The 12,135-nt window shown below is 32.6% G+C and overlaps 1 protein-coding gene across 1 annotated transcript in view; it reads right to left on the bottom strand.

The window, feature by feature from the left end:
• Positions 1 to 12,135, bottom strand: part of SerRS (Seryl-tRNA synthetase) — a 114,934-nt gene that overhangs the window by 24,298 nt on the left and 78,501 nt on the right. Inside the window, exons 7-8 of the mRNA XM_090400026.1 lie at positions 10,989 to 11,210; positions 417 to 546 (exon numbers count right to left, since the gene is read on the bottom strand). Coding sequence (XP_090256152.1) covers positions 417 to 546; positions 10,989 to 11,210 — 352 coding nt within the window. The remainder of the gene's footprint in view (positions 1 to 416; positions 547 to 10,988; positions 11,211 to 12,135) is intronic.

Genomic DNA, 12,135 nt, shown 5'->3' with positions numbered 1-12,135 from the left:
TGAAACTGGTCTGGGTAGTGACCTTCTCTCATAACATAGAAAGTAATACAGCTCCTAGGAGCTAAGTTCACATTATGGGTAAATATCGAGAATAGTGATCGGAGCTTGCTCTACCTTAGACATGAGCTGCCTCAGCTTGCACTACCTTAAGGGTCAGTTGCTGCAGTATCCAGGTATTTGCTTACGCTTGGAATCGCCGAACTTTATATAGTTTCTACTATATTCGGCATGAAACTCTTTGAGTTTCTTATTCGGCTAAGAAACGATATGGGATGTAATATCTCTTAACTTAAACAATTTCTATATTTACAAAATTTAATAGTGTATAGATCTTAATCCAAAATTTTAGAATATATGATTTCTTAAAATGCAAAGAAAATTGTCTCTGAATATGTTATAAAAAAAATCTCACTTACCTGAAACAATATTTACAATTTGATAAGGAATGTCTAAAACCTGGCAGAATTCTTCTGCATTTGAAATCATTCCATGAAACATTTCCCATGATTTATCATCATGAGGTGAAGTTAAACAGAACTGTTCAACCTATTGAATATATGAATAAAAGAAGCAAATAAACAAATGCAGATAATTCTAAAGTTATACAAGAATTAACACAAACAACAGCTTTTTTCAAAAAACCTCCTTTACCACTCAAAAAAACTGCACTTCTACATCATATGTCTAACTTCAAACAAATTGCATCTAAAACACCACATTTCTACAATCTTACATTCCATCAAAAAAAAAAAACAATCTGCCCTTTTTTAATATTTTTGGAATTGAAATTTCCTTGCCTCTGTCACATTCATTTGCAATTTGTATAAATGACAATTTCAAAATTCTGAAAATCACTCTACCCATAATTATCTCTGAAGCTTGATTAGCTGCAGCATAACTAATCAAACAGAACAGGATAAACTTCCTTGGTCATTTAAAAGTCCACAATTCCAAATGGCATCCTTTTCCAGTTTCAGTAACCAAGCTCGGTCAATGCATTTTTCAAAAGAAGGACTTAACTTATATTGCACCCCCACCTTCATAATACCAGACAACTCTCTCATTAATCTTCCTACATTTTTGATAGTTTCTTAACAAGCTCTCCTTCTACTACAATACTGATGGATGTTAGACCCCCCCCCCCAGGTGATACAAACATAACTCCCCATGCAAACTTCCCTTTTTTACAAAATGCTCTTCTTACATTTTCAGCCTTATGTCTTTTGGCACTACAATATCAAGCAGAATGACTTCCATAATTCAACCCATTTTATCACTATGGTCAGATTCATGTTTTCATTGACTTGACCAAAACACAGCTTACAGCTAATTACTGAAATAATTCTTGATTGAATGAAGGACTTCTCTCCATTCCATTCAAAATCTCCATCTACTATCCATTCCTTGATTTCCTATCAAGTATGCTACAGCAGTTTGAGCAAAATGGCATATCACAAGTAGCTTCATTCTCTGCTTATGCCAGAGCAGCAACAGCTGCAAACACACCCAAATCAGAATTTGAAAAAAATAAATGTTGGAAACTTGCTGCTACAGTTGCAGCAAATCTGTTGTTGGATTCTAATTATGTAGAAAATAGAATAAATGTTATTTGATTCAGAATCCAACATGATTTTCCATCACAAAGGCTGCGTTTGTAAATATTATTTAATGTAAATAACGTAAATATAATTTGATATCATATAACTACCTTAATTATATCAAATATTTAATTATTTAATCAAAGAAATGTGTTAATGGTAAACAGATTCTGTATTAATTATTATTAAGCTATTTTATTTACTGTTATGTCAATATTATAGAAAATTATATTTGCAATATTAACTACGCATTTATTGAAAAGCAAATATTCTAATTATTCCTATTTGTGTATAAAGCTTAACGTATATAATGACTCAATGTAGTAGTATAGCCTTGTCTAACATTGGCGAGAATGTTTATGTTTGTCTGTTGTCACGGAGACGCGTGAAATAAACGAGCGCGAGTGGAAAGGAGCGTGGGCGAAAGAGAGAATAAAAAAGAATATATAAAAAGTAAGGGGTTGGGACAGAAACTTGGAAGTAAAAGGAAGTAAGGTGATAAACTAAAGAAGTAGAAGTAAATAAAAGGTTCTTAAGGGTAGGAGTTAAGTGGATAATTTTTATAAGTGAGCAAGAACGTAACGAATTTTATAGTTAGCTGAAATTGAAATCAGCAGTAATAATAGAAGGAAAATTAAAGCTACAATCGGATAAAGTAAAAAGCTGAACATTCAAGGAAAAATTCTGAATAAACCCAGCTGATCTAGTATTGCAGCTTATTTCCGATTTGCCCTAAAGAGAACCTCACAGTGTTTTAATTAATTTATGAGTGGTAATAAGGATAGTTGAAGTCCCCTAATTGATGTCAAGAATTCTGAAGCGTAATTGATAGTGCTTTAAGTATAACTGCGGATAAGTTTTGTAGATGTGTTTTTATTCTTTAAGTGTGATAAGTAAATTCCAGAAGTTTGCTCACAACATAATAGATGTTCTAGGAACCATTCCAAAGAGAAAAAAATAAATACTTCGGCCTGAATGAATGAAAAGACTGCTAACTAATTTTGAATTGATCCTACTATTTCATATAGACTTATCTAAGGATAGAGTGGCGCAGTATAATAGAAATTTCTCTACCCTTAGATCAGTGATCAATTTACAATTAGTTTTCCTTTATTTTATGAAAGTGACTTTTAACAAGATGGCGGATTCGAACATCAAGAGAACGACATCACGACAAAATGGCGCAGTCGACAGGATGTGATTTAATTGATAGAAAGTAATTTAACAGCTGTAGATTAACAGATTTAATTTAACTTGGTAATAATAATTGTGGAATTGCTCCCTGAAAATTTAGAAAGTAAATTGAATAGATCACAATGAACTGGTTGTAATCAGAAATCAGGCAAAGATAAAGTTTTTTTTTGAAATTAAAGGATTATATTATTTAAATTAATGCTCCATTTATCACTATGGCTGTTACTTCAAATTCAGAGATGGAAGACAGTGAATTTTTTAGAAGTGTGAATCCCCAACAAGTAGTTCCCCAATTTTCAGGAGAAGACTGTGATGATGTGTTATCTTTTTTTACTTATATTGAGAAACTTAGAGAAACAGCAGGTTGGACAGACTTTGTTGTTGATATTACTTAGAAACAAACTAATTGGTAAAGCTAAGACATATTTTTTTCATCTCCTATACTTAAAGAAACATTTGAATACAAGAAGTTTAAAGAAGTCTTGCTATCTCAATTTTGTAAATGGAGGAGCGTTGGACCAAATTTGTGGAAGCTACAGAGGATTATACAGAAAAACAAAGAATGTGTTGGTGATTTCTACAATCGGTTACTAACTCTCTCTGAAAGTTTAAATGTATCCAATGAAGACAAACCTCATTTGGATTGGGCAGTCTATCAAAAATTTAGACAAGGTGTCAAACAAGAACTGAGGGAGACAGCCTATAAGAAGAAGATAACCTCACTAGAGGAATGCCTTGTGGCTGTCAAGGAAAAAGAACAGATGATTGGAGACCTTTCTCCCTCATCCAATATAGGCCTTGTAAACTTAGTACAAACAACTGATTATTCCATAGGCGTGAATAAATCCTCAAAAGAGAATAGAAAGAAAGAAGGTGAAAAGAAAATCATTAAAGAGAATTCTATTAATCATAACTGCATGTCTGACACAAATCAAGAAACCAACAAGAACTTATTCAAGGAAGTACAAGACATTGTTCACCAGGAGGTAGAAAAATTGCAGCAGCCAATGAGGAATAAATTAGATGAAGTAATAAAAAAACTGACAGAAATAACTATAGGATTTCAAGAGAACTTCAATCCCACATATTAGCAAGGTAGTCAAACTGGAAGTTGAAAGGCAAAATAAGCCAATTTTGGCTAAATTGGATAATAAAGTAGTGGAAGACCTGGAAAATGTTCGACAGCAAATTCCCACTGAACCTCAACCTCAGACAAGGAGAAAATTTCTCACAAATGGTGGAGATCCTCCTAAATGTTTTAATTGCAACAAGATTGGTCACATCGCTAGGAATTGCTACCTTAATAAAAGAAACTACTCTAACAGCAGAAGGAACTCTAGTTTTGGACATATTTCTCACAGAACATATAATAAGTCTCAAAATTTCCCTAGATCAAGAGAGTTAATGATGAAGATTACAGGATGTGTCAAAGGTCATAATTGTAACATTCTATTTGACACAGGTTGTAATGCCTCAATCATCAGTAAGCATTATTTCCTAAAATTAAGAGATAAATTATGGAAAAATGTTACCAATTTAAGGAGACCTGTAAGAATTTCCACTCTTTCTGATTCGAGATCTACAGCATATGAAAAAGTTCGTGCACAAATTTATATATCTGACATCAACCTCTGTGTATATCAAGATCTACTGATAGTCCCTTTCTCTCCTAGCTTAAATGCTCACATAATATTAGGAACAAATTTTATGGAGAAGCATCACTTCTCTTGTGACTTTTCCAGAGGTCAAATATCCATAATGAATAGAAGAATACGTGTTAAAAGAAACAATTAGTCTGAATACACAGGAACAAGGCAACTACCAAGAAGATTTTGTGTGCCTAATCAAGAAGAACAACCTAATAAAATGCAATCATCTGTAGATAAACAAACTGTGAAAAATACTGATTTAAGCTCTACTATACTTGATCAGCCTATTATTCAACTTGACACTGACTTGACATCAAAACTTCAGGTATCTGATTCTGAGCAAGAAACGTGCTGTGAATCAATTACCAGCTAAGATTAATTTTACTGAGATATCAGCTTTGCATATCAGAACTAAAAATATGAGAAGAGGAAACAATTACAAGGATTTAAATAATTGCAGAAGGAAAACCAGAAGAATGGATTACCAAAATAGAAGATATGCTATTACATATGCTGATACACCACCTATGAGTTTAGAGTGAAAAATTTTTCTATAAGGAAAAATTTTTCAAAGGAAGAGTAAGCCTTTGTTGGATTCTAATTATGTAGAAAATAGAATAAATGTTATTTGATTCAGAATCCAACATGATTTTCCATCACAAAGGCTGCGTTTGTAAATATTATTTAATGTAAATAACGTAAATATAATTTGATATCATATAACTACCTTAATTATATCAAATATTTAATTATTTAATCAAAGAAATGTGTTAATGGTAAATAGATTCTGTATTAATTATTATTAAGCTATTTTATTTATTGTTATGTCAATATTATAGAAAATTATATTTGCAATATTAACTATGCATTTATTGAAAAGCAAATATTCTAATTATTCCTATTTGTGTATAAAGCTTAACGTATGTAATGACTCAATGTAGTAGTATAGCCTTGTCTAACATTGGCGAGAATGTTTATGTTTGTCTGTTGTCATGGAGACGCGTGAAATAAACGAGCGCGAGTGGAACGGAGCGTGGGCAAAAGAGAGAATAAAAAAGAATATATAAAAAGTAAGGGGTTGGGACGGAAACTTGGAAGTAAAAGGAAGTAAGGTGATAAACTAAAGAAGTAGAAGTAAATAAAAGGTTCTTAAGGGTAGGAGTTAAGTGGATAATTTTTATAAGTGAGTAAGAACGTAACGAATTTTATAGTTAGCTGAAATTGAAATCAGCAGTAATAATAGAAGGAAAATTAAAGCTACAATCGGATAAAGTAAAAAGCTGAACATTCAAGGAAAAATTCTGAATAAACCCAGCTGATCTAGTATTGCAGCTTATTTCCGATTTGCCCTAAAGAGAACCTCACAGTGTTTTAATTAATTTATGAGTTGTAATAAGGATAGTTGAAGTCCCCTAATTGATGTCAAGAATTCTGAAGCGTAATTGATAGTGCTTTAAGTATAACTGCAGATAAGTTTTGTAGATGTGTTTTTATTCTTTAAGTGTGATAAGTAAATTCCAGACGTTTGCTCACAACATAATAGATGTTCTAGGAACCATTTCCGGTAAGGTCTATCATAGTGAATTATTAACTTTAACTGTGGAAACCCTTCGTGATTGAGAGTTGGAGATAGGAATTGTTTGAAAGATATTTTCAGCTATTAGATCCTGTAATATTTTGAACTTATAGCATGACTGAAAAATGTGTGAAAACTAATTAGATTGGATGTTCTATTATATTCATTTAAGTGTAAAAACTTTATAACCCAGAAGCTAAGGTGTATGTGAAGATTTGGAAGATTGTGCTAATGTAATTGACTTATTTCTATTGTTTAAAATTAGAAGTAAAATTTATGTAAGTGTTATATGACCTATATTAAATGCTTTTTGTTAACCTAACTGTTGTATTTGCCTGAAATTCTTTTTACTGCACCGTTCACAAAAATTCGAATCTAGCGGGAATCCCAAAGAGAAAAAAATAAATACTTCGGCCTGAATGAATGAAAAGACTGCTAACTAATTTTGAATTGATCCTACTATTTCATATAGACTTATCTAAGGATAGAGTGGCGCAGTATAATAGAAATTTCTCTACCCTTAGATCAGTGATCAATTTACAATTAGTTTTCCTTTATTTTATGAAAGTGACTTTTAACAAGATGGCGGATTAAACATCAAGAGAACAACGTCACGACACTGTAATCTCTTGCCACTACATCAATATTATCATCTAAAGACAAAAAGGATTTCTTAGATCTTATGCTCTAGTACATAACACACTAGTATCCAAACCAAAGGACGAACATTATTTATGAAGATTACAACTGAAAATTCAGATGAATCATCATGTAGCAATTTGTATAAATGACAATTTTGAGTAGAAAGCGAGTACACATTAAAATTTTCAAATTGTGTGCAAAGGGATCATGTGGTAGCACTCAACAGGATAAAAGGCAACAGTCTGAACTAAATGGATTGTGTTTGAAAGAATAAACATGGAAGCCTTGTAATGTCTCAAAGACATCGTCTAGATGATTTCGCATGGGGAAGAATTATTGGAAAATTTGAAGAAGGCCTCAGAATTACTGATATTGCCAGAGAGTTTGGAATTTCACACAGCATTGTATCCAGACATTTGCTAAGAGGTTGCTCTCATTCTACTATGGAGTGAAGACATATTTTTGGTTATAACAGCAAAACATAATCAACACACCACAGAGGGTCAGCTTGCAAGGTGGCTCCATTCAAGCACTAATTCACAGATGTCTCTACAACATGTGGCAAGACGTCCTGTGACAAGTAGGCCTATATGCCCAAGACCTGTAGCCTGCGTCCCTTTATCCACAGCTCATCACAGTGCATGTTTTCAGTGTATCATATCCATAAAAATTGGACAAGACACCAATGGACTAATGTATTCTTTATGGATGAGAGTCATTTTAGTCCTTCCTCTGATTCTAGATGACACTTGATCTGGTGTAAAAGTGGTACTGCTTACCACTGTGAGAATGTTCTTGAAAGTGATAGATACAGTGATTCCAGGATCATTGTATCAAATTGAGCAGCCAGCACATTCCCCATAGAAAAATTCCCCATATGAAAAATTTTTTCATATACAGGAAAAAAATGTAGTTTGTCCTTAGATTTGGACACCAGTGTATGCCATCTGTACTCAGCCAGCATATATCCCACACCATAGAAAGATCCTATATTCAGCCCATTCAAAAAACAAACTCCAAAAAATATAATAAATAAATATAAATTCCACCATCACACCTCAACTAATCTCAATCAACAATGGTGATGTTCTTTGGATAGAGAGAGATCTGAGTTCAATTCCAATTACAATAAGAGAAAAACTTGTAAGGATAACTTTTCTCAACAAGAAGTACATCTCACAAGGAAGTTGGAGGGTTTTGCCCCAGGGATGTTTTTTAATCCACAAATATGCACTAGAGAACACCTGCAATTCACAAATAAAAATACATTTCAACCGCTAATAATTAACTAACAGTGTGCACTTCAGTTTTTTCTAAAATAATCCATTTTATTTGGATCTTTTCTATGGATATATCCAGCTTTGATTTTAAATGTAAAAGTTAAATTACAATATTAGCTCTGCAACCCAGGCTTTATGGACATTTCCAACTCTTTTTCCAAGATACAGAGGCCTGTTTAATAAACTATCTTATGGTACGACTTCTCTCCGGCCATTCTCCTTCTGTAAGAGTAAAAGCTGACTTATTTGCCAGGAACTTTTGATATGCTTTCTTCTTTTCCTTCACTGCCTCTTTAACTTCCTGTGTCCACCAGGGAGTTCTGATTTTTTTATCCTTGCACACAACCTCACCACATGCCTCTCTGGCAGAATCAATCAATGTTTCCTTCAGAGTTTGCCACTGAATCTCCAAGGTTTGATTCCTGTTCTCTTTTTTTTTTTTTTTTTTTTTTTTTTTTTTTTAAGATTTCTCTACCAAAGCAGTAGTATTCCAGAATTCTGTTCTCGCTTGCCTTCTTTCCCTCTAAATATAAATGACCAAATTCTATCCATTGTTTTGCTGACAAGACACAATATTTGTCAGCTTAAATTTGAGAACTCATTCATTTGATAAACCTTGTGGCATTCATTCCAAGATCATCCACAACCATACTAATCTTCAATTGTGAGAGAGACAAACTTGTCAACTTTAATGTTATCAAAACCCATTCCTCTTTCTCCCTCTCTCTCACTTACTTACTCACACACACACACACACAAAGAAGAAAAGCCTATCTTTGATTCCCCATACTTTTGTTAATGCCTAGATTTTCAGACACTTCTCAGACTGATATTTAGTTCTAGTTGCTCATGTTTTCCATAGCCTCTTCAGCTATATATATAATTTTTTTTTTTTTTTTTTAAAACACTTAAGGCATCATTTTTCACGTGCATGCACAGCTGCTAGCTCTATACAAATCTGGGATTTGTATAGAGCTACAGCCTTAGAATACCATTTACCATTTTATAAAGATGGGAGCTGAGGTTACAATCTGCAATTTTGATATCAAGTCTAATGCCACTTTCCTTCATTGCATAATGTCCTGCTTACACCACATAATTTTAGAGTTCTGAACAGCTTTTTTCCCATCATCATGTGTTTTTTTTTTTAGTAGAGATTTTTTTGACAAGAATCTCTACTAAACTTAGAGATTCTTGTCACATTCTCATAATTTCTCAACTATTTGTTGAAAAGTGAAAAAACTGGTCTTTACAATATTTATTCGGAATGGACCTAGATTGCTAATCTTCAAGTTTCCCTTACACAATTTTTCATAGGCGATCTCAAGCATGCTTGTATAAATCTCACCTGGAACACTAAGAAGAGAAATTTCTCTATAACTCTCACATTCAATTTTTTCATTTTTAATGATGGGTACTACACTCAACTCCAAATATCTGGAATTTAACTCTCTGCCAAATCCTGAATTTATGCATTTCAGCCAATGTAAAACTTCTTTGGGCATTTCTGGTAGCATATCATTACTCCATCTGCCTTTTCATATTTCAGGTTTTTGATTGCTTTTGCTACCTCATATACTGATTATAAGCAAAGCTGGTATGATTGAGTAGCCAGCTGAATAAATTTATATGGAATAAGACAGAAATTAGCCAAAACATCAAACTAGCAATATACAAGATAGTGTTCAAACCAGTTTTAAGTTATGAATCTGAGAGTTGGGTTAGAAATAAAGCACCTGATCAAAGACTTGAGACCACAGATATGAGAGTTCTGATAAAAATTAGGGAGTGAACTGATGGCTCATATTCAAAATAGAGATACTAGAAAAAAACTTGACATTGTTAGCAATCAAGAATGTGTCAGCAGTGCTAATAATAGGTAGTATTGGCCACTTAAATAGAATAAGTGAGGAAAGGTTAGCAAAACAGGTGTTTCATGCCAAGAAGGCAGAAAAGAGATCAGAGGAAGGCCAAGTTCTAGGATTGATTCAGTCAGAAGCGCCTTACAAGCATGAAATGTTAGATATGACTATAGCTCACAAACAATAGCCTAATTTGGAGGAAAATTTTGATAGGAGATTAATAACAATGTAAACTTAATTTTGCAGTGTTGTCACAGTAACCTGAACACCACTTGAGGATACATATCAGGAAATTGATGATAATGATGATATCGAGTATTGATAACTAACTACATTCCTCTTGAAATTTTCTATGACTCTTGCATTACTGCCCATTTCATTAGTAATCTTTCAAATTACTCCAAACATTAAAAATATGTTTATCTTTAATTTTCCGGTCACCTTTATGATCTTAGATTCCTTTTACAGCTTCTCAGACATTTAGTTACTGTTATGTATTGCTTTGCTTTCTTATATTTTTCTCTGTAGTTTGTCAGAGCACATGCTGATTCATTTGCTAGCAACATTCAATACATTTTGTTCTTTTCCAGGATGGTTTCTAACTTCTTGAGTCTTCTTGGAGTTTTAATTTTTCTGTTCTTGCATACAACTTCACCATATGCCACTGTGGCCAAATGCAAATATAATGAATCAATATGCATAAATCCTGAGCTTAGTCGGTAATGACACTGCATAATATATAAAGGCTTTTCTACTGAAAGTGAAATAGCCAGTCACACAGGAAATGGAAGATTTTTCTTTCCAGAAAGTGGATTGTTATCTTGCAAAACAAATCGTCTAGAGAACACATACATTAACAGACACATCAGAATATATGGATAAGGAATTAAATTCTGTTGAAGTCACTTCTTGACAAGTAACAGACTGATTTGGAGGAAAATTGTAGATAGGAAGTTAGTAATGATGTCATTTTTTTCATGTAGTACTATCATATCCTGTACACCCCTTGAAGGTACATGGCAGGAATTTGATGAAGTCACTTTGTACAGTCCTCACTCATTCATTTAGCACATTTTATTTCTTTCTTTTTTTGACGTTGTTAGTAATTCCAAGAGGTAACTTACTATATTATTAAATCTTCCAAAAAAAAAAAAAAAAAAAAAAGAATTTAAAGAAATTTTGCCTGCCTTGTCAAATTGATGGACTCTAAATATTCCTCGGGTGTCTCGACCATGGGATCCAACTTCTTGTCTAAAGCAGGTAGAAATCCCTGCATATCGAATAGGAAGAGATTCAGTTGCTATCCATTCATCCCTATGAAAAGCAGCTATAGGCTGTTCTGAGGTAGCTATAAGATATTTCTCTTCACAAGTACTATCTCCAGCCTTTTCACAGCCTTTACCAATTACCTATAAAAACATAAATTCAATATAATTTAAATATTGTGAAACAATGAATAATTTTATTTTGTTAAATATTTTCATAACAAATTAAAATACACATGTATTTTGCATAATTGAGATACAATTATTAAATAAGTTTTAAATAAATTGTTAAAAATCTGGTATTATCTAATCCCCCTCCCCTGCCCTAGATCACTGTACCAAAAAACATAAGGAATCTTATTCTCCTTAGAATTAATGATAATCCAATTAAAGTTCACTAACCAGCTGTGGGGGAAAATCCCAAGCACTTACATAAATGCACACAAAATTCCATTATTACCATAAATTTGCTAATGCTCTGTGCATTTTTCTGAAATATATTCAAGTCTCCAAAGAAAAAAAGCATAAATGATCTCTTTTACTAAAATTTATCCATATCTTACCAAAATCTAGAATGAAATTTAATCATTCATATTAAGTTTTATAACTAGGAGAAATCAAAATTATATATGAACCTAGTGTCTTCATTTTAAGCAGCCAGATGCAAAAACCTGCAAAACTTCTGAAAATATTAAAAAAATAGAAAAACAGGCAGATCTAATTTTGCTGAATTTTAATATAATGAATATTAATTCCTGTTACCCCATACCCCAAGATTATATATCATGAAACTGAATTTGAACTTTCAGAATGTGAGATGCAAAATTTGTTATGGTGACAAATCATACATCTTCATTTCATTACAAATTATTGTGCTTATATATCTGACCTAAAATGAATAACTGCTTAGGTGTGAGAAGTTATTCATTTTAGACAGATATAATACTATATATTATGCCTGCAAGTACCAAGTATTCAGATATAGCTGCATCTACTACAGCATTCATATTTTAAGTTTCCAAGTAAATTTGTGTATAGCATAAAAGAGGATTAGAACCAAGGAACATGA

Source organism: Typopeltis vanoorti, chromosome 11 (assembly GCF_054136105.1).
Source record: "Typopeltis vanoorti isolate ZY-2024b chromosome 11, IOZ_Tvanoo_1.0, whole genome shotgun sequence".
NCBI lineage: Eukaryota > Metazoa > Arthropoda > Arachnida > Uropygi > Thelyphonidae > Typopeltis > Typopeltis vanoorti.
The sequence above is the reverse complement of the archived record's forward strand: the minus strand, read 5'-3'. Positions and strand labels throughout refer to the sequence as shown.